Source organism: Solea senegalensis, linkage group LG17 (genome assembly GCF_019176455.1).
Source record: "Solea senegalensis isolate Sse05_10M linkage group LG17, IFAPA_SoseM_1, whole genome shotgun sequence".
Lineage (NCBI taxonomy): Eukaryota > Metazoa > Chordata > Actinopteri > Pleuronectiformes > Soleidae > Solea > Solea senegalensis.
In genome coordinates this window covers 6470955-6493288 of record NC_058037.1, presented here as the reverse complement: position 1 = coordinate 6493288, position 22334 = coordinate 6470955, and the positions used below count along the sequence as shown (strand labels likewise).

Here is a 22334-nt window from a genome sequence, read left to right as displayed (position 1 = left end):
CCAGGCTTTTGGATCGTACCAACGTCGGAGGGGAAGGGAGGGGACGGGAGCCGGGGGACGTCTCTGGTGGGGAATCAATGGGTAGGACAGAGTTTTTGCAGCACAGACAGGCCAAAGATTTGCCCAAAGAGCAGAGCAGGTAAAATCTCTGCAAAATGAACAGATGAGATAGGTGTGTTGCTAAATTGTCAGTCACCAACACTTTTTTATTCCAATAATATTTCATGGTATTTTAGTAGGTACATGCTTTCTGTAACCACATATCAGTTCCATCTTTATATTTGGATGCTGGAGAGTTCATCAAATGAAACAAATTCAGCAGCATTATTGGTATTTTATTACAAATGTATTTATGTTGGAGACAAAAAACAAAACTGCATCCAATTGGCCTCTTCTGTCTCTTGCTCTGTGAGTGGTGTGATTCAATGATGATATTTTTTTCAATGAAATGTTGCTTCTCCAGGTGACACAGATTAATGCATTGACACAAAGGTAATATCAAAAAACAAACAGGCCACTAATAGGTAGACACACATCTCAAAACGATGGTATTCGTTAGAACGGCAGAATATCACTTTTCCATATAAACAACTGTCTGTCACATTCAAACCACTGTCACTTGTGTTCACACAATGTCCTTTAAGCCTATCAGCTCCGTACGACTCTCTGTTTTTCTCAGTATGGAGGTGTTTGGATTTCATGTCGCCCGGCAACATTCGTGCGCTGCACGCAGGAAGTGATTTGTTTTATGTCGAGAAAGACGGAAGCAACAGCAACATAACGTGCTAGTAAAGTGAACAGGTTAGAGAGTGACTGAAAACACAAAAAAAGCACTCACGAAAGGTTTCATAAGTGAATTCTTCTGTTTAATTCACTTAAGTGAAAAATCCTGTTTCCAGACAAAGGACACGGCATACGAACAATGTTACATTGTTGCTGTTCACAAAGACCAGAGGCAGATTCATAACAACAAGAATTAGCAGAAGTTATGCGCTGCAGCTTTAAGTTTAACTTCAGGGCCACGGGCTAATTATAAACCAGTATTTTACCAAACCCTTCTCCATGATGTCACTTAGCCTGTTCCATCTGACACTATTGTATCACTCACACCCCGGCATTTGTTTTGCTTTACATATTAAGCAGAAAGACGTGCCCTCCACTGGCTGTATCTGATTAATCCATTATTTAGATAAGTCGCTGCCGCCCCAATCCCTTTGGTCTCCCCATGGTGTTTTCTTCAGCTCACGGTGGGCCAGCTTGGTGCTGCCGCTGCTTCTGCTGGGAGACTATTGGGATTAATGCTGTCGACTGACACTAATCTTATTGTGGTCAAAGCTTTGGAGTGTCTGTGTACACCCACTTTACTCTCACTCCCAAACACCCGCATTTGTGGCACCAATCCACTGGGACATTTATGCCCGAGGAGGTATTTTGTGTCGTGGGTTCCCTCGTTCACTTATTGGTTTGATCTGACTTTGATATATGAACTCTTGACTACCATTTAAGCTGCAACTGAGCACCTTGAATCCTATCAGCATCATATATCTTTTTATATTAAAATACCCAACTCCAGCAGGGGCACTAAGGTTGGTATTGGCAGTCCTTTTTCACTCACTGCATCATAAACTACAGGATTTCTCTCTAATCTACCTGTGAACTATAGACTTGTTCCTGAGCTACAGAAATTCATTCTGAACATTAATTATCAAAGCGCCGTGTGAGTCCTTCCATTCATATGAATGCATAATGAAAAGCTCTCTGTTCATGATGAATGAGAGACGATGCTTTTATGGACTTCGGGTGCTGCTGTCACTATATTTAGCCTATATAGCCAGTGTTTCCATGGCTACATGAGTTCCAAAGTGTGGTGAAGGCAGCAAATTTACACAATCTATATACTCTGACATCATGTATGTCTATGACATGTGGATCAATTCCACCTGGAACCCATAATGCAAACCCACCTCAATTTAACATTTAGTTGCCCACACCCTGCTGCAGATTTAAAGGGGCTTTCCCAAAACTTGTTTAACTTCAAATAACAAAAAGCTACATTTAAAGTCCAAAAAACTGTATTGTCTATTTGACGTTTGTTAAAACTGTAGTCCATTACTTTTAAAAAATATGAGCAAATGTATGTTGCATTTGAATGAGTTCAAACAATGCTGATTAAGCCTATCAGCTTGAGTCAGTGTTTCTCAGTAGGGGGGTGTTTAGTTCTTGTGTCGCCCGGTGACATTAACGTTATTTGTGTTATTCGTTTGACTGAAAACACAAGGAGGCACCCACAGAAATGTTAAGAATTTAATTCTACTGCTCAAAGATGGTGATTTGGCAAGTTGACTGAGTAAATGCACCCTGCCACTGTCCACTCCTGTGCTGCTGCTGTATACACACAAATGCTGATAGTATTGCTTGACAGAGCCCATTTTCAGAAGAAGGAACAAACCCACCAAAAGTTCAGCACTGCAGTTTCATGACGTCCAATTTTCTGGCAGTTGAGGTTAATACCTAGCCTTTCTCAAATGTGACTTAAGAATTAACCTTTCAAAATACATCTGCACTCGTCATTATGTTCAGTAGTTTGAACTGGTCAACCTCTTCCAGATCATGAGCTTCTCAGAAAAGGTGAGTTTTGATAACAGCGTTGCCTTCCCTGCATTTTCACAGCACGGATAAACAGCCCTGTTGGCTCATGTTGCCAATGTTCTCGTCAAAAGGCCAGGTTAGTGCTGGTACTCTGCTGTTTGTAGTAAACACTGAAAAGTCAAAGAAAGGAAAAGAAAGTTCCAAAACAGAAAAAAGAGGAGAACATCGAGGCAGACAGATGATATTTATGCTCCTAAATGAGTCATCTTTATTCTGTTGACATAAACAAAATGTTTTTTTTTTTACGAGTTCACATACCAAATAAAGGTTTTCAGTTTGGAGAAAACAGTTAAAGAAGCCAACATTTCTCAACTGTTTGACTTCTGCAGGTCGTTTCCTTCACCTGCAACTGCAGCAAATGAGAACTGCAGAAAGTTCTGATTGATTTTTTTTCTTTTTGTAGGTCACCAGTGACTTCCTCATAGGTGCTCTTTCATAAATCTACCGTCCTACTCCGGTCTTAATGTCAACGTCACTGTCAATCTGCTGCAACATATTGGCCCGCTTCACTTAAATGGAGTTTTATATTACTTTTACAATAAAGCCCAGCTGGACTTCAAACATAAGCTGCAGTGGGGAGAGCAAATATGGCGGGCGCCTGCTGATCAATATAACAGGTGGCTCATCAGCCAGCTTAACAGGATCCGATAAATATGACTGACTTTCACAGACATGTGCCGTATAGCGCCCGCTCACTCCGCTGTCATATTCCCATAATGTGAGGACTAAATCTTTTTTTCACCTGACGTGCTTCTATTACTTACTTTTCTGTAACATGTGTCCACGTCGTGTCTGCAGCAAGGACGTGTAAAAACTGTGAGGGCTTTAAATGAATCCATGTGTCATCTGATGACGGCAGCAAAGGTCTGTTCCTTTCTTCTCTTAACCATCTGCAGACCGAACGACTGAACATGTTACAGTTACGAGAGATGGCCTTGTACCACTCTCGCATGTCTCACAGACTGTGGCGAGTACGGTGTTGTGTCAAACTAGTTTGACGTTCACAGAGGTTTATTAAGACATGATCGACTCAGTCAGCACCTGCCTCACCTGCTGTGGAGAAGACGTGTGTCCACATTGACGCTGACAGATCTGCAGCTGCACACAAGAGCTCTTTTGTACTGGAGGGCGATCTAGTGCGTATGCACCACTTATAACGAGAGTCTATGGTAAAGTTTATCGCGCCCCAAAGGAACAGGAAATACGTCACTTGACCGCTTACTCGCTGTAAACATTTAAACTACATTTAAATGCAGATTACACACGGCACTCACGGTCTGTATAATATTATACCTCATTTATTTAAATGTTCGTGTTTTTGTTAAATAATTATTTTATGTGAGTCCTATCTTTTTCTTCTTCATATAACACAGGTGTGGCGGCACCCTAGCGCCCCCTCTATTGACGAGCCACCACTGGATTTATGTGATATTTAGTATTTTGGATTTCGTTTTCAAATATCTGATCAAGTGATTTTTGATCTGTATCCTACTTTTATCGGCTCATTCCTACAGTTTAAAGGAGAAATAAATGTGTGATTCTCTTGAATTGGATTAGCTGGATCTATGTTGAAATAAAATTAAAAACTGATTTATTCATTTTTTTTTATCTTTCCATTAGATATTAAGTATTTAATTTCAGTAGCATCCACTCTGGATGACTCATTAAACTAGGTAATATAATGGGAGGCTGATGTCATGGTGGTGTTCTGGCTACATGTTTAATACAGTAGCATTCTTCACATACCGTCCACCGACAACAATAGATATTCCCGTGTCCACTGTATGAGCAGTAAACCGGAACTGTTCACACTTCCTTGTCACAAGGATCGCGGTTTGGCTGAGACAACGGGCCAGAATGGCGAGAACAGGAACCGTGGCTTTCTCCGCTGTCGTCCCTCAGATCTTCATCAAACAAGTGGAAAGGCATCAGTCAGGCAGACGGAGCAGTCGTAGGTGGACCTGCAGGTTTTCCCACTGCAGCTCGGAGATGAGCGGAAGCAGATGAGACGGGATGTTTTCTTCATCTTCCATGACACCCTCATATACACACACATGCAAACATCAAAGCTTTTGGACTAGGACGAGCCTGAACTAAAGTCTGATCAGTCAGAGCCTGCTGTGTTGCTGGATAGCGAATGTCTTTGATGCTACATCTTAATATATGCAAGGTCCCAGCCTGTGGTTCAGTCAATGGGTCCAAATAGCCTTGGTATGAGCCGCACCACAGCACTTGGTTTGTTGTAAGCTCCAGTTGTTGTCTGGCATTACATTAGAGTGCCATAATACAATGCTGTTTCAGGGAGGCGTGTTATAAATAAAACCACTGAAAGCTTTTGTTGACAGCAGCTTCATCGCTCCCTCCGCTCCTCTTTTGGAAACGTTTGTGAGTGTAGACATCCTGCAACATGTGTTTGGATTTCAGACATTTTTGATTTCATTTGTGGGCCTTTATCATTTCTTTTTTTTATACATATATATACAGTATATATATATGTAAAGGTTTGACAAAATGCTTTTGTGGATGAATGACATAAAGCAATATGTGAGATGTGTATGTAGCATCTGACAGCTGGTATATTTTACATGACATGAGAGAAAAACTGACTCCGCCTATCGCCCTATGTCAGCTGAGATTGGCACAGCACCCCCCATGACCCTCATGTGGACGTGGAAGATGAATGGATAGAGAAAAACTAATTATTGTGTTAAAACTTGACTTCTAAAATACACATAAATAAATAAATACACTGAATTTTATTTATAATTTGAAATAACACACTTTACATACACTACATGTTTGTCTTCACTCAGACCAGAGACAGACTCAAGCTAGCCTGAGCTGCTCTGCACATGTGTTCCCACTGTAAACTACCTGGAAAAAATATCAAAATTCAATGCAGTACACATTTTTCTTTTGAATTTTCGAGTTGATGCGTTGTCAGCTTCAAGAAATTGATACATGTGAAGGTATTTTAACATCTAACAGATCTATCTATCTATCTGTTACCGATCAGTGTAGTCTGCCTGCAGTGTCAAAAACTCCAGAACTGATTCCCACAGAAATTGTGTGGAGGTGAATGGTGTGACCCAGCAAAGGACCCATGACATTTTGGACTAGATCTGATCAAGAGGGTGAAAACAAGTGCTTTAACATTGTGTGATATAAGCTAGGGCAAATGACATGCTCTCTGAACACTTACAAATTAATAACGAAACACTTGTAATCCTAAATTTGCTTATTTCTGGCTCTGGCCTTGTATTTAAGGAGTTTTAGTGTTGTTTAAAGCGTGATTCTTCATTAGTGAAGTTTTTATGATCGTGATATATAAGTCGTGTGTAATGATTTGTTTTTTTGCTCACATGTCAATCAGTGTTCCTCACGGTGAGGAAAGCTCTGTGTTATCAGCAGCTCTCACCTGCTTAACCTACTATAAACTGCAATCGCCACCTTTTTTATGGCAGGTTGATGATAGCCAGTCTGGGGCATGACGCTATAAAAAGGAGATAAGATGGGTAACACTCGCCATCAGGAACCATTATCGGAAAGATAGGCGACGTAGTAATGACAGCAAACATGGAATCACAACTCAAATCACTCATCCAGTGTAAGAAAAACAAACACATTAAGTACAAATGAAAAATGTTGCTCTTTTAGTGCAAGAGTGAACCATTTAATACAGTTAATCCAAACCTGGAATCTGAAATCATCTGACAGATCACTTCATTAAATCAAAGAAAGAGAAGAATCAGCCACAATGCAATGTCAACATGTAACAGAATTAGCAGCCGAGGGCATATTGACACATGGCATTCAGGCCGGCATAGCCAATGCCATTGTGTCTCCGTGGACCCATTGGAGACACAACAGGTGTGTCAATATGACAAGCACTCAACCAATCCACTACGTCTGGCTCCTATAAACACTGAATAAATATAGACGCTCTCTGTTTTCACTCTCAGCGGCGCACAGCTTCCATACGACAACAGCAAACCAGAACGCAAACATTCAGCACAAACATCCAGAGACCATTCAGAGTTCAAAGAGTCCCTCAAAAAACAATCCATTTCACGTGAACTTTTCATGAGCAACATTCATCAGGGATGAGAAAATACACAACGTGCGGGAAGAACGTGGTAGTTTGTTTGTCCACTTAAACTTTGTGTTTGTTATTTATACAAATGAACAGTTGTACATTTGTCAAAATGCAAACCTCAAGCAGGTCAGGTATAGGACATATACTGAGTAGATAGATAGATAGATAGATAGATAGATAGATAGATATTCTTATTGAATCCTCACCCAGCCTGAGTTCAGCAGTAATTGAAATTACAGCATATTAATTTCTCAATATTTTGGTACTAATTAATGTCTTCAGTGACCTTGTTGTCACACCACGCTGACGCCTGCTGTGTCCTTAATGTGGACTAATTATGACATGTATGAGCGTTAAGTTGTGTGATGTTTCAGCGTCCACAAACACGGGAAACAGCAGACTGTAGACTGACTCTGACTGTTATTACTGGATTACTGTAGTTCCCTTTCACACAAATGCACGAGCTGATGCCAAACTGACTGGAGATGAACAGGTTGGAGAAAACTGGCTCGCGCTCTCCGTGAACAGACGACAGAAACCGGTGCGTCGCGCTGCCAGTCTCCCACCAGATGGTAAATCAGAAAGACACGGGCGATCAAGTAACAGATACTTACAACCAGTCACGTGATCCAAAATAAACCCAAATGAAAAGATGCTGAGAAAAATCGGGTTTATTTGTTTATCTCTGTAGATCTTAACACACATTTCATTCGTTGGATGTTGGATTTTGGGGACTTTCAGTTGTGCGTAAAACACAATTAATTAATAAGGTTCATGCAATGCTTCAGTTAAATTGGCTGTTTGTTTTATATATGTTATTTTTTGTTAATTGACACCTTTTAGCTTTATGGAATCCTTACATTTCAGGCCACACGGGCTGCGCGCGTGCTCTGCGTCATTTCTATTGCTGTTAAAGGTCACGAGCCATAATCAGGAGATAAAATCAACCACTTCTACTGATGCAGGTGATGCGTTAGTGTGTGTGTGTGTGAGTGAGAGAGAGAGCTCATTTACATACAGCTGAATAGTTATATGTCTCCTGTCCCGCACTTTACACCCGCATGAGGGCGAGAGAGGGACACGTGCCGCAACAATAGGAGACACGCTGCCACTAAACTGTAAAACGCACGGGTGGGCATGAAGCGGCACACGCCGCCAACAAGATGAAACACACCCACGACACAACGTCTTACATCAGTAAATGTGAGTGGCTGTATATGCCCGGGATCACGACATCATTGTAACCCATCATTTATGATTTTAGACTATAATTGTTTTTTTAACAATTAAAAGAATGTATAATGTTCAATTTCGTATGTTTGCCCTGGATTCTGTTTGCTTCTAAACGAGAAGACATGAAGTAAAGTCACCTGAAATAATAAATATTGGTGAGATTGTTTCTTTACGTGATGTTATATTATGTGTGATGCAGCCCGACATCATTTATGACTGAGAGAGAGGGGATCTGAGAGGAAGCCGTGGTGCGCACTGCTCCACAACCAGTGGGGGCTAATTAGGCGTGCAATTGAGTGGAACCAAGGGCAAATGGGTGCGTGGGGGTAAGACAGTGATTGAATTCCTGCTTTTCCCCAACTTTCAGCTCCCCCTTCATTGTCCTCACTCACTGTCCATACAATGTGTGAATGCGTGTCCGGCGTATTGTGCGCTAAAAATAAGTCAACAGATGTTGGGGCTTGTTAATAATCGCACAGTATCCACGGTGGTCAGTCAGTCAGCACCGTGCCAGTGGGTATTAAATCTGGATAATTGTTGTTGGGTTGGAAGGGAAGGGGGTTGACTGTGCGGAGTGGGCGGTGTCACTGCCTTGACTGACAGTTTATGTAATGAGCCGCGCAGTGCAAGTCTATATATCTGGGAGGAGACACACTACGGTTCATTCACTAGTAATAAGGCGAGTGATGAACGTCCGTGGCGCACTGACGCACCGACTTCAGCACCAAAACAAGCACTGAGCCGCGCGCGCACAGCGGAGTGACCATTGTGGAGTACAGTACCATGCAAGGAGAGGACGCCTGCTGACAGACGGACAGAGAGACAGACAGAGAGAGAGACAGGCGGACGCACGGCTGTGGATATTAGTCTTCCCTCACCTTTGGATAACTTGGAGATTGGAGGCGCTTTCTCTGGACGCTTTTGACGCACAGCAACAAGGAGCTACGGGAGAACTCCCCCGTTAAGGATTTACTTGTTTTTAGATTTTTCCCCCCTGCTGTTTTCCCCCATTTGTTTACCTCTGTGTAAAAACACTTTGGAATAGAAAGCTTCTGCTGTGTTTTTTTTGGCTGGTGACGCGGCTGCCCTGGAGAAGCGAGAAGGATGGCAGCTTGGTTCACCTTTACCATTGCGTTCAGCACCACGTTGATAACACAGGTATGGAGGAGGATAATGCATCTTCTTGGTGATCCAATGAAAACAAACGGAGAGCTGTAGTTATTTCCAGTTGTTTTATTTTCTCTGACATAATAAGATCAAATATAACCGATTCCTAAATTATGTTATTTTTTTCTTTTGTAGGTGTTTGGATCCGGTGTTTTTGAGCTGGATCTGCACGAATTTAAAAACCACAAAGGTTTGCTGGCTAACGGGAGCGCGTGCAAGCCCAACTGCAGGACTTATTTCAGAATTTGCTTGAAGAACTATCAGGCTGTGGTCTCGCCAGGTGACTGCATCTTTGGAAGTACAATGACACCAGTGCTGGGGACAAACTCTTTCAGCGCCAAGGACAGTGGCACTTTACCAAGACCGATTCAGATACCGTTCAACTTTGGGTGGCCGGTAAGAGCGTGGTGCATCCACTTTAATTGTTTTTATTCCAGTGACTGCTGCTGCTGCTTCTGTTGCTGCTGCTGCTGCTGTTGTTGTGTTGTTTTCAGGGAACTGCTGTGCGTTTTGGGAGCGCACCGGTTATTGGTCAGCTCATCTAATCCACACCACTATCTAATAATCTGTAGACAAACAGATTGCACTACGTCGTTCATTTAAAATACAAAAGCCACACTGTGCAGCACTGTGGCCTTCAGTGCAATTTACATTTATTTAAAAAAGCATGAAATAGTCTGCTATTTAATACACCAGATAATAAATATGTATGATTTAGCTCTTAATTAATGTTGTAACATAAAATAGTAATTAATTATCTACATTTGTTTCCTCCACAGGGGTCATTTTCATTAATAATTGAAGCCTGGCATTCACCTTATGGAAACCTACCTGTAGGTAAGTGCAGCATTTTTTTACCACAGGAGGGAGCTCTATCTGTACATTTAACTCATGAGGCTGTGCAACTACATTTTCTTTTGCTCACACACTCAAACAAAATAATCAAAGATTGCACTGGTAAATGTTGTTTTTCGTCATTCAACAAGTTCCTCACTGCCTCTTATTTATTTGTTGGTAATTTCACACATTTTCATGCCTATTCACCCCGTTATTATGAACTTCAGAACACCTTTTTCATTCTTATACCCAATACAATTGAACTTCCTCTAGTTTATTTTTGGCGTGGGAAAGAGCTGTGGGCTTTGGTGAGAATATGCAATGCCTGCCAAAAACCCCTGACTACATCTTCCTGTATTTTACACCTTACTCTGTTCCGCCCTTTGGAAGAGGGGACTGGGCCTGGGAATGTTTTTGCTGACGGAAAGAAAGAGGAAATTTCAACCTGAGTTTATCTTTCATCTAAGCTGAATGGGATTTGATAAGGGATGCAGCTTGGTACTGGGCAGATTATTAAAGCGAAAGCGGATGACTTTTGAACCCACGGCCATTTATGATGCCATTCTTAACAAAGAAATATAATCAGGTTGCAAGCTTGGATGTCCTTCATTAATCCTGATTCTCCCCCTCCTCCTTGTCTCACTTCCTCTTTCAGATACCAACAACCCAGACTTTTTGATTAGCTTTTTTGCCGTCCAACGACAGCTGGGTGTTGGGACTGACTGGGCTCAGGATACGCAGAGTGGGAAGCAGACAGAGCTGAGGTATTCATACCGCTTAATCTGCAACGACAGTTACTACGGCGAAAGTTGTTCCATGAAATGCACGCCAAGGGACGACCGTTTTGGCCACTACACTTGCACCCGCGATGGGCAGTTATCCTGTCTGCCCGGCTGGAAAGGGATATACTGCGAAGAACGTAAGCAACTAAAAGATTCTTCATTTTAAAGTTGATTAGCTGTGTGGTTTGGCCCTCTTCATGTCTGACTATAAATACTGGAGCTTTGTGCTTCAGTCTTGGCACGTGTGATCGTGTTTGTGTGTTTTTTAACAAGCTGGAGATACGCAGGTGTTTGCAAAATGGGTTATAAATAATAGAGGCTGTTCTGAAGCGCGACACAATAAGAACCCTTTGTATAGTTTGTGTGGATAATCCGTACTTTAAAGTGTTGCATTACCTGTGCAAGGCCATGATGATCCTGCCTCCACATGGTGCGTGACCTTTAATCTTCGTTAGGCTCCTGAAAAGAAAAAGTCTGTGTGAGAATTACAGTTGACGTGTTAGACACAGGTCGTCATCACTAAGGCCACAAGTCAAGATGTCTGTCTGATAGGCAATTTTGGTTCGGTATGCATATTTTAGGGATATCTGCCACATGTAATTTGTAATCATATAATTCTGATGTGTAATTGCTCACTGGTTTGTGAACACTCATTGAATCAGGGGACAGACGGCTTAGCATGACAACAGACACTTTATACTTGTGCAACCCGCTTGGTCTCACAGACCATCAGTTCCGTGCTTTGGACGCCACTGAATGGGCCTGTTAAGGGGCCCGGTGCCATTTGGCTCCACAATAACCAAGGGCCCTTTTCACCAAAACAAATTAATCAAAGAGTAGATTGGAAGGAGGCACCGTGAGAGTAATAGTTACCATGTGCTGGATATGTGACCACATGGGTGACAGTGGATCTGTCATCCATGTCACTTGGTGGTGAAAGAGAAATTGGCATGTGCTATTTCCACTGTGGCGCCAAATTCTAACCAGATGGGCTCACGTGTTGCAATTACAGACACATCAATCGTCGGTGACTACAGAAAATATACATGAGAAAGATAGATTGGACATATCTTTCAGACACTATAATTTCCCTTCTCACTCACACTCCCATACATCAGTTTAAACAAGCCTTGTTATTTGGGCCTTGTATACATTTTTGGAAGGTTTTAAGCACAGTGCAGCAGACACACACTCCTGATTTTAGATAAGCACAATTATAGTAATCAAAATAGTTGCAATTATGTTTGAAATAAATGGGCAATAGCAGTTTTTCTTTTTTTACCTGAGATCCATAACTGAACTAAATGCTACTTAGAGGGATTGTGCAGAGTGAAACAGCATGTGAAAAACTTTTATATATATTTTATTAGCAGTTGCTAATCCAAACAATAAAGATATTCTATTTCTAAACACAGCTGTTAATTATAATAAGTGAGTATGAAAGTTTTGTTTACGAAAAAAATTCGCTTTTCTACCTTAAGGGACTACTGTACCGCGCGTGCCCGGTAACATAATCCGGCGGGGCGATGCGGAGGGGCGCGCGGGCATTGATAGGAGGAGCTCGGGCGACTGCACGCGCCAAGGTTAATCGCGGCATTATTATCCGCCACGCGCCACCGATGTTTAGTCCCATCCATTGTTGGGCGCGCGTTAGTGGCAGCTGCAAATATGGTTGTGGCAGACCACAAACAACAATAGTGGCAGCTGTCTGCTATTGAGAGCAAGCATCTGTTCTGGACTAAACCGGCCGCTTACCGTCAGCCGCATGAAATGCTGCCCGCCTGCGACTCAGTGTCACACAAGACCGGTGCACTTTTAACAGGACAAACAAACCCCTGCGTGCACCGTGGCAGCTGTGGGTGTGTCAGACAGGTTGAGATCAAACGGATTCTGCAGAGGAAAGTCCACTTCCACACGGACTGAGGCTGTTAGAATGACTGTGGGTTACTTTTAAACAGTGTTCCGTCTAGTATTTCTATTGCTATGTATAGCCATTTGAAACTTGAGGAAATGTTACTGATTGTTAAAGGTACAGTGTGTAAAATGCAGCAACATGTATTGGTGAAGTTACAGCTGAATGTCCATCACCTCTCATCTCCCTTCAATGTTTGTCCACTTTCTGCCAAATGAAAATGATTTCATAAACTTTTATACACTTTAAGTGTGTGCCACACTGTGCCAACAGGTGGGCATCGGCAGCAGACTCATGTGTGTTTGTCTTTTTCTCTTTTCCTCAGCGATCTGTCTAGAGGGCTGCAGCGAGAGGAACGGAAACTGCTCCAGACCCGGCGAGTGTGTGTGAGTATGAAGAAATTTTACGTATTGAAATGTGACTTGAGAAAGAAACACATATGGATCCATTTGTGTTGCTCCAAACTCCATTTTCAAGTTCTCCTACTGTGTGTGTACATGCACAGTTATGTAGAGCGGGATATTTTATCATGTGACGGTTCACATCGGCTCGTCTTATGGCCACATCATTCATCAGACGAGGTTAAAAATCACTAAATCAACAAAACATCAGTCTGTGCCTGCGTCACTTCTCCACCTCCCATGCCCCCCCTCCACCTTGTCACTAGCCCTTCTCATTCACTCACTCACTCACCAGCAAAGATAATTCACTCACTCACTCTCACACACACACACTGTGAGAAAGTCCTCTTGAATCCTACTTTGCCCTCCTTTCTAGACATAAATCCACCATTCCCACCACTTAAACTGACCCAAATTGAGGTTAAACCCTGTAGATGGATACCCAACACCGTAAAGCTGCTCCCATGTCTCTGCTCACTCAGCAGAAAATGTTGGAGCCTTTAAAGCACATCTTAAGTCCCACAGTCTCTCGGCTTGACATGGTTGTGGGCAGAAATAGATATGTCCATGGGAAACAATAATAGAAAAGCTGTTTGGCTCGCTGCCAGAATTATTTCACATTTACATTGTCAAGTGATCGTTTGCTCCTATTCTGTGCTCACCTCCACGATTGGTTGGCGCCCGACACTTACCTCTGTTCGTTCTGTTTGTGATGTAGACACAGAGCTGACATCATGCTTCACAATATTTTCCCACCAAACAATGTTGTTTATAATAACCGATGTGTAGTGATGTAATAAGGTGGTGGAAAAAACTTAATCCGCCATGGTTGATGCATGACTTCACACTCAGCCTTCAGGAAAAAAAAACAAAAAACTCTAAAGTTTCACTTTTACCTTGCTGAGCAGCAAATTCCACTGATTTATACGCTTGTATACAACTGTGGTGACTCTATTAGTGTTATATTATACATCATAAATTATCCAGTATAGCCCCAAGGGACGTTGTGTGCTCTATAATTCATTATAGTTTCTGTTTTACTTTACATTACAGTACAGTGACAGCATGGTAAAAGTATATAGGAACAATTTGTAAGATAATTTTTAGCAGTGTAATTACAATGGTAAACTTCACTGTAATACCATGTTATTTCCAACGTAACATCCAAGTAATGATTCCACTATTACTATACTCTGTGTAATACCTTTAGAAAATGTTTGTGAATCAAAAAAGACATAGAAATAATATAATACAAAATATTACCTTTATTATTGCTCTCTTATTACTGTACTGCTCTATGAAGTATTGCCATATTATTACTTGTATGTTTATGTATTTATATGACTAACGGGGGGAAATGTCTTGTCGTTTTGCAGCTGCAGAGATGGCTGGCAGGGCACATTCTGTGACGAGTGTAAGAAGTACCCGGCCTGTAAGCACGGTACCTGCCAGCTGCCATGGCAATGCAACTGTCAGGAGGGCTGGGGAGGCCTATTATGTGACCAAGGTACACCACACGACTTGGACCACTGCTGTTGTTCCTCTTGAAAAGATCCTCTCACATTACTTGTACACCGTTTTCATTTGAATTAACTGGAAAGCATTAGTAAATGAGCTTTTCTCTGAAGTGTTCCACGGGAGTGTGTTTACACACATCCGGGGTAGATCTTTCCCTCCCTCACAGGCTCTCTTGTAAACAAACACTCTCCCTCTCTCCTCCAGATCTCAACTTCTGCACCCATCACCATCCTTGCGTGAATGGCGCCACCTGTATGAACACAGGCCAGGGAAGCTATACATGCACATGCCTGCCAGGGTTCACAGGGGTCAACTGTGAGCTGGAGATGCAGGAGTGTGACAGCAACCCCTGCAGGAACGGAGGCATATGCACAGTAAGCTGAGACTGATTGATATATATTTTATATATATATATATATACTCACTGTTTTCTATTTTTGACTGGCTAACATTTTTTCCCTCTTTCTTTCTGTTTCCCCAGAATTTGGAGAGCGGCTACATGTGCTCATGTCCTCAGGGTTTTGAGGGCTCCCACTGTGAACACAGCCTGCTTACATGTGCCGATTCCCCCTGCTTCCACAGTGGCAAGTGCTGGGAGAAGGACAATGGCCGCAGCTACATGTGCGAGTGTCCCCGTGGTTACACCGGACTCAACTGTGAGAAGAGAGTGGACAAGTGCACGTCGCTTCCCTGTGCTAATGGTACGGTCTTCCTCCCCCCTTCTGAACTTCCCCTCACTTTGTCTCCCCCCTTCAAATTCCTGCAACTGGAAGCAGTGTGGAACAACAGGAATTGGTGGGAACTTGGTGTCTATTGTCCTCCGTATAAACACTCGGCAGCTCAGAGCAGCAGCTTGTAAATGTCACCACAGCTCGCTGTGGTTGTTGATGAAAGGGGACAAAATTTCCAGTGCAGCTCGATTTCTGTCTTGTTGTAAACATGGATGGCTCTGGGATTGTTCTGCGCTGGGAGAACAATACACATTCGAGCACACAATCTCTGCGGTCACATTGTGGACTCGATTTGAGATGTGAGACCTAAAAAGGGCCTCGTGGGAAGGTTCACGAAAAAGATGTTTTTTCTCAATCTGAAATGTCTCGGCGTTTCATGTAACCTGTGTGCTTTTCTGTACCATTTGTAAAACCTGTACTAACTGAGCACCTCCTCCTCTGCAGGTGGTCTCTGTCTGATCCATAACGGTATGCGAATGTGCAGCTGCCGAGCAGGATTTACAGGCCAGCGTTGTGAAATCAACATCAATGAGTGCGCCGGAAACCCCTGCCTCAATGGAGGCACCTGCCAAGACCGAATCAACGACTACTCCTGCACCTGTCCTGCAGGTTATGGTGGACGAAACTGTGACAGAGTCCTGGATGAGTGTTCCCTACACCCTTGCCTCAACGGGGGCATTTGCACTGGGGGTGGTGGGCCAGGCAAACCTCCTGCTACCTGCATCTGCAACCCTGAATACACTGGGCCTCGCTGTGAGTCCTTCGCCGCCGTAACTTCTCCTGTCACCAACCGAGACGTCCAAGATGGCTTCCAGTGGGCGGCGATCTCTCTGGCTGTGGGGTTGGTGGCGTTGCTGGTGCTGTTGTGCATGGTGGGCCTGGCTTTGCGGCACATCCACAGGCAAGCCCAGAGGGAGACAGGAGACGCAGAGACTATGAATAATCTGTCCAATTTCCAGAGGGATAACGTGATCCCAGCGTCGCAGCTGAAAAACACCAACCAGAAAATCGGCCTGGAGGTGGACTGTGATTCCGAGAAATCGAACTTTATCCATAAAAACTATCACTTGGACTCGTACAACTCAAAATCAAAGGAGTTCAAGGATGAAAAGTCACAAGAAGATAAAAGTCTTATTTATGACAAGTGTTTAGAAGATAAAATGCCCTTAAGTAGAATGTACAGGTAAGAAAAAACACATTTTTATTTACATTACATACACATATATGTTGTGGTAGCAAAGATGAGTGCTAGGAAGTGTCTCCATTAAATGTGTCTATAGAGTAAATATGGAGGCCCGCTGAGTACAAATCATGTAAACTTTATCTTGTTATATGATTGCTTTCCTACAGACCGCCCAGTACTTTTTGCTGCCTCACTGTGTGTGTGTGTGTGTGTGTGCGTGCGTGTATGTACCTAATGCATAGCACCGCCAGATGCTTCACGTTTGTGTTAACATAAAGTGTGATTTGTGTTTGCAGTGAAAAGCCAGAGTGTAGGATATCAACAATATGTTCCTCAAGAGACTCCATGTACCAGTCGGTATTTGTTATAGCAGAGGAACGGAGGGAATGCGTCATAGCAACTGAGGTAAGCCAAAGAAAAAAAAAAAGACGGGGGGGGAAAAGAATCATATTTTTATCAGCATTTCAGCACAAATCCGTCATTTTTGTCCCAAGTGCACTTTCCCTTACAAGCGCACCAACCTTTATGATATGGGATGATGCTATTTTGAGAAAGACTGTGGTGTGGTGTTTGGACCACAGCTGGGAATAGCGCCGATCACTTCACTCACTGGTTTCTGTAAATTACACTGGCTGATCTTTATCTTGGCCATGTGATGAACCAAAGTCAGAGAACTTCTACTGTTTCCTCAAATGTTTGGCTCTACTTGGTCTCCAAGGTGCTACATTTTACTGCTGTGGCATTTCATGGAATTTTTAAGAGTTTTACTTCCAAGCAAATTACTCTTGATGGTGACACTAAAGCATGAGAGATAACGGTTTGGAAAAATGCTGTAAAAACATCATTTTAGCCATTGCGGTATTTGAAATAATAGTTTTTTCCCCCTCTTTTTTTCCACAGGTATAAACTGTGAGGGATCTGAAAGCAAGGGGACGAAGGAAAAAGATACAATCGAGGCAGCAACACAATATTCTGGATTGTTTACAAATGCCGAGAAGAGACTGGAGATTGTTTTAGATGTCCACTGCTGCTCTGGAACACTTGAGAACTGGAAAGGGCAGAAAAACTCTGCTCCGCAAAAACAGAACAGGACTGAGAAACTCCATGTTGACCGAGTGTGTGTATGCAAAAACATGTACAGTGAAGGACCTCTCTCTCTTAGTTGTGACAACGGTTGAACGGAGTGGCGAAAAAAGACTGACGACACAACGTGTGAAGACTAACAGAGCATCGGGGAAAAATATTAATTTATAAATTCAGCCATCCTGGACAGTAAAATGAGGTGCAGGTGGATGATTGCCCCTCGTACCAGCCTTGTGTGATAATCATGATGACTTTGACAGCCAACCAATCAGTTAAAATGGTGCCTAATATGAGATGTGACCGCCCCCCCACCCACCAAACCCCCACCGCACACACATGCGCACACACTCCTGCCAGCTTCGCCTGCTATGCAAGACTCAGGGTCGAGACGAGTGCACTCGCCCACCGTCACAATCCAACCTCACAAACACTGAGAGCTATGAATGTCTGAAACTAATCTTCAACTGTCAATCACGTGAAAATGACTGGTTGGATTTTTCCATGCAATGGTGAAGATTGTATGCAGCCCAAATTCACTAGAAGCCTTAAACGCAGGGGTTAGAATGCTAAATTTGTGCCCTTGTCTGTCCTTGGATCTTTTGCACTACAACAAAACAACAGCGGGGGGGGAACAAAAAAAAACCTTTTCAATCAACAGCGATTTGAAAACAAAACAAGAACAACAAGAACAAGAACGCAATAGCCACTGCTGTGCCAGCAAGATCCAAAAGAAGGGAAAAGTGTGCATAGAAATGCATTTTTATGCAACCCAATGGAGAAAAACAAAGCAGAAAGACTGTCACGCCACTGCCTGCCTATACGTTTCAAAACTACAGAACCAATAATGTAATTTTTTAAAATTATTATTTCCAGAGTTTAATTTAATGACACACTGCTCTTTATATGTTTTATAATATTATTTTGTATATAATGCATATTTATAAGGACCAAACTTCTGAAGAATAAAACTTCCTTGGAAATTGTTTTTAATTTGATGTCAGTAAAAGAAAATTATTTTTGAGGTGTTTTTAAATAATGAAATTGAGTACAAATGATGATCAAGTGTGTCTTGTATTTCTTTTTCGATCTTGACGTACTACAAGAGGAGGCTTGAATGACGTCTTGTACTCTGTATTTACACAACTGAGTGGGTTTGTGAGTATGACATCAAGCCACTATACCACATTTACACACTGTATATTATACAGTGTGTAATGTTTTGTTTTTGTGGTAGAGACTGTGACATCTCTACCTCGAGTAATTCCTGGAAACGCCTTTGGCTCCCACTCCGCTCACCCACCCACCCCTTCGTCCTCTCTCTGGCCCTAAATTGGCTTGAAATTCAAATCCGTTTCCACGGATACCACCCCCTCAAGCTGGAAATGGCGAAACAAAGCCAGGCGCAGGGCAAAGGGGAACACCCCCACCTCACCACCCCTCATAATGCTCGCACGCGTCTGCTCACACACACACACACACATACATATGTACACACACCGCCAATCAAACAGATGCCGTGGGGGAGCACAGAGTGAATCTGTAGTGCCATAAAAACAGCAGCATATGCCAGGCCTCTTGGCCCATGTGCATGACACACACAGAGTGCACAGAGCCCCTCCCAATACAAAAAAAACACACTCAAGCACTTACAGGCTCCCCAACTGCCTGCCTACCCTTCAGGGTTAAGAGCAATATTTCAATGCCCAGTTCTGTACCACCCACTCCTGCAGACAAAGCTGGGGAGAAGAAGAGGTCTGGCACTGGGGCCTTCAGAGGAGGGGAGGAGAAACCAGATGGGGGGCCAGTAGATCTGCTATGAATCCATATAAATAAATAGATCTCCCTTTTTTTTTCTTTTTTTTTTCTTTTTCTTAGCAAAGTTGAGTTTGTCAAAGCAATCGGGTCGATCTCTCTGCCCTTTGCCCCTTCTTGTCGTCCTGTAAAACACTGCTGTCTTGTCAGCGACGTTGCCCGTCTGGACTCGTCTTCCAGCACATTTTGAAACCCACTTTTCTGTCGAGGCCAAATCTCGTCCACATTATCAGACCCTCTCCTGCCTTCAATTAACAGGAATCTCGCAAGGGTCAACACCCCCTAATCAGGAGCAATCAACACTCATCAGAGAATCTGGATGGTTTTTCCCTCACACACATCCTGTTAGTCTGTTGACCTAGGCATCCTCATCTAAGTGTGTGTGTGTGTGTGTGTGTGTGTGTGTGTTTAAGTGTATGCTTGTGTTTCCGGCCTATCACAATGATTAATCGTCTGTTACCTGACTCAGCCTGATATTACTCAAGAGCTCAAGAGTTACTTCCCACCATCATCATACTCACACCTAAAACAGCAAAACACACCCGTATTCTCACTTGATCGCAATGGCAGACACATGCTATGTCTCTGCTCTTTGGCCTCTGGGTCTTCGTAGCATGGCCAAGCATTTTCATTGTGTTATAATCACAGCATCCTGTTTGTGACCCAGTGACATCAGTTCCTGTTTCCTCTGTGATAAAAAAAAAAAAAGAGTGAGAAAGAACGACGGCAGAACTTGCCGGTTTGGGCCAGCTGTTATTGTCACGCATTACTTTCTTCTGTCTGCACTTGTTGGCGCAGATGGCTCAGGTTTTGAGGAAACAACCTCAAAACAAGTGAGAGCGTGGTGACACAAGCTAATCAACACTAGTTATTCTGAGAAGAAGGAAATGTGAAAATGACTGGCTTGATGTGACAAGTGGAGAATCAGGAAGCAGATTTGAAATTCACTGCAAAAATCACTCGACATGGAAAATAGAAAACAATACGTATTTCCACCGATAGAGAGTGATACTAAATCACAACCAAGAGTGTTGCAACAGCTGCAACATCTGATCACTATGTATATGTACACAGTATATGAGGCTGTTATCTGGTGCTCTGTAACTGTGTCCAACCTGTTGTGGTCTGAGTTGTCTCATTAATTAACACTAGGTGTCACTAAAAAACCCACACACCTGAAGAAAGTAAGTCAGTCAAGCAACTTCAATGAAGAGCAGCAAATAACCTCAACACCAGAGTGCATGAAACTGTCTAATTTTTCAAGAAGGGTACAACAAATGAAGACAACTTCAAGAAACTATTCCAGTATCTATGTGCAGCTGCTGAATAGACAGTAAATCACCTTCTCAAATTCACTCTATTACAATCTGCATTTTCAGTTGAATCAACTATTAAAAAAACACTTTTTCGGCACAAAAAGATTTTATTTTTAAATAAATCTGCAGATATAGTCTTACAAGGGGAGTCATTTTCTGTACTTTGGTCTACTTTTAGATGCCTTTGATGTTCTCCAGTAACCTGACCTCAAACTCCTGACCTACAGTGGAATGTTTACGTAATATATATTTATATATATACATAGGTTGGTGAGTGCTTCCCTCTCTCAATAACCAGACTACAATTTCGTCTCACGAGTTATTTAGTACAGATAAGCTCTTTTGTTCGTTTTAGATATGTATATATATATATATAGATATATATATCTATCTATATATATATATATATATATAGATAGATATATATGTACATATAAATATGACTTTGATTATGTGCAAAGACATATAGACAGGTGAGCATTTGATAAATCTACAGTCAAAACACCAGAGCCGTGCACTGGATTAGATTACAACCAGTGCTGTCACCAAAAATCCTTCAGTGGCTGGTGGTGAGAGTAGCCCTGAGGGTGCTACAGCAGCAGCAGCCGGCTGGGTGGACATGAAAGACCATGGCATTATAGGATGCACGCCCAGGGTCGCTCAAAGGCATGGGCTGTGTGGTGCTTTAGATTTATGAAGAGCTGATACAGTTGTCTGCCCTCTTATCAAGGCAGGTAATGCCAGCTATTTATAGATAATCTATTTAATGAGCGCAGATAAGCCTTTACTATTAGAACAGATCCACCAGCAGTGGTGGGCATTTCTGAGCATTTTTAATCTCGTTCTCTGTGTCTGTTTTTTCGTGCCTCTGCTGCGTTTAACATTTTAAAACTCTTCTGTTATTTCTACACTTACCAGCCACTTTATTAGGTACACCTATTCAACTGCTTGTTAATGCAAGTATCTGTCCAGCCAATCACATGGAAGCATTTCACTGCATTCAGGCATGTAGACATGGTCAAGATGACCTGCTAAAGTTCAAATAGAGCACCAGAAAGGTAACTTTGAAGGAGATTCGGAAGGGTCTCTGTAGTTCAGAAACTGCTGATCTATTTGGATTCTTAGGCACAACTATCTCCCCAGCTAACAATTTCTAGTTCCCAGAATATTCTGAAGGTTTGTCCGAGGTTGTCCTATGGTTGTCATGGAAAGTTTTCCTAAAGTTATCCTAACATAAGCTTTTGGTTGCACATTCAGTTCCCAGAATGGTCCCCTAACGTTACTTTAGTCACAACCTGTAGGGAACCTTTGTAGAACATTCTTTTGGTTGCATTAACATATGCCAGCATTTGGTATATATTATATATTATGACTTTTTTGTCAAATTATGGACAACATAGTATAGTGTGACATTTTTGTCAAATTTTGGACGACATGCAAGAGTATGACTTTTTTTTAAAGTGTGGACGACATACTGTAATGTGTCTTTTTTGTCAAATTTTGGACGACATACTAAACTATGACTTTTTTATCAAATTTTGGTCGACATACTGTAGTGTGTCTTTTTTAAAAATTTGGACGACATACTATAGTATGACTTTTTTGTCAAATTTT

General features: G+C 42.3%; 1 protein-coding gene across 1 annotated transcript; it reads left to right on the top strand.

Moving 5' to 3' along the window:
• The first annotated feature begins 8363 nt into the window (after window positions 1-8363).
• Window positions 8364-18582, top strand: dll4 (delta-like 4 (Drosophila)). Its single transcript, XM_044048389.1, has 11 exons — window positions 8364-9136; window positions 9281-9541; window positions 9925-9982; window positions 10638-10901; window positions 13002-13062; window positions 14454-14584; window positions 14800-14969; window positions 15077-15296; window positions 15771-16509; window positions 16806-16914; window positions 17410-18582. The coding sequence occupies exons 1-11, from the start codon at window positions 9083-9085 to the stop codon at window positions 17413-17415; spliced, it is 2073 nt and encodes a 690-aa protein (XP_043904324.1). The 5' UTR covers window positions 8364-9082; the 3' UTR covers window positions 17416-18582.
• The last annotated feature ends 3752 nt before the right edge of the window (window positions 18583-22334 follow it).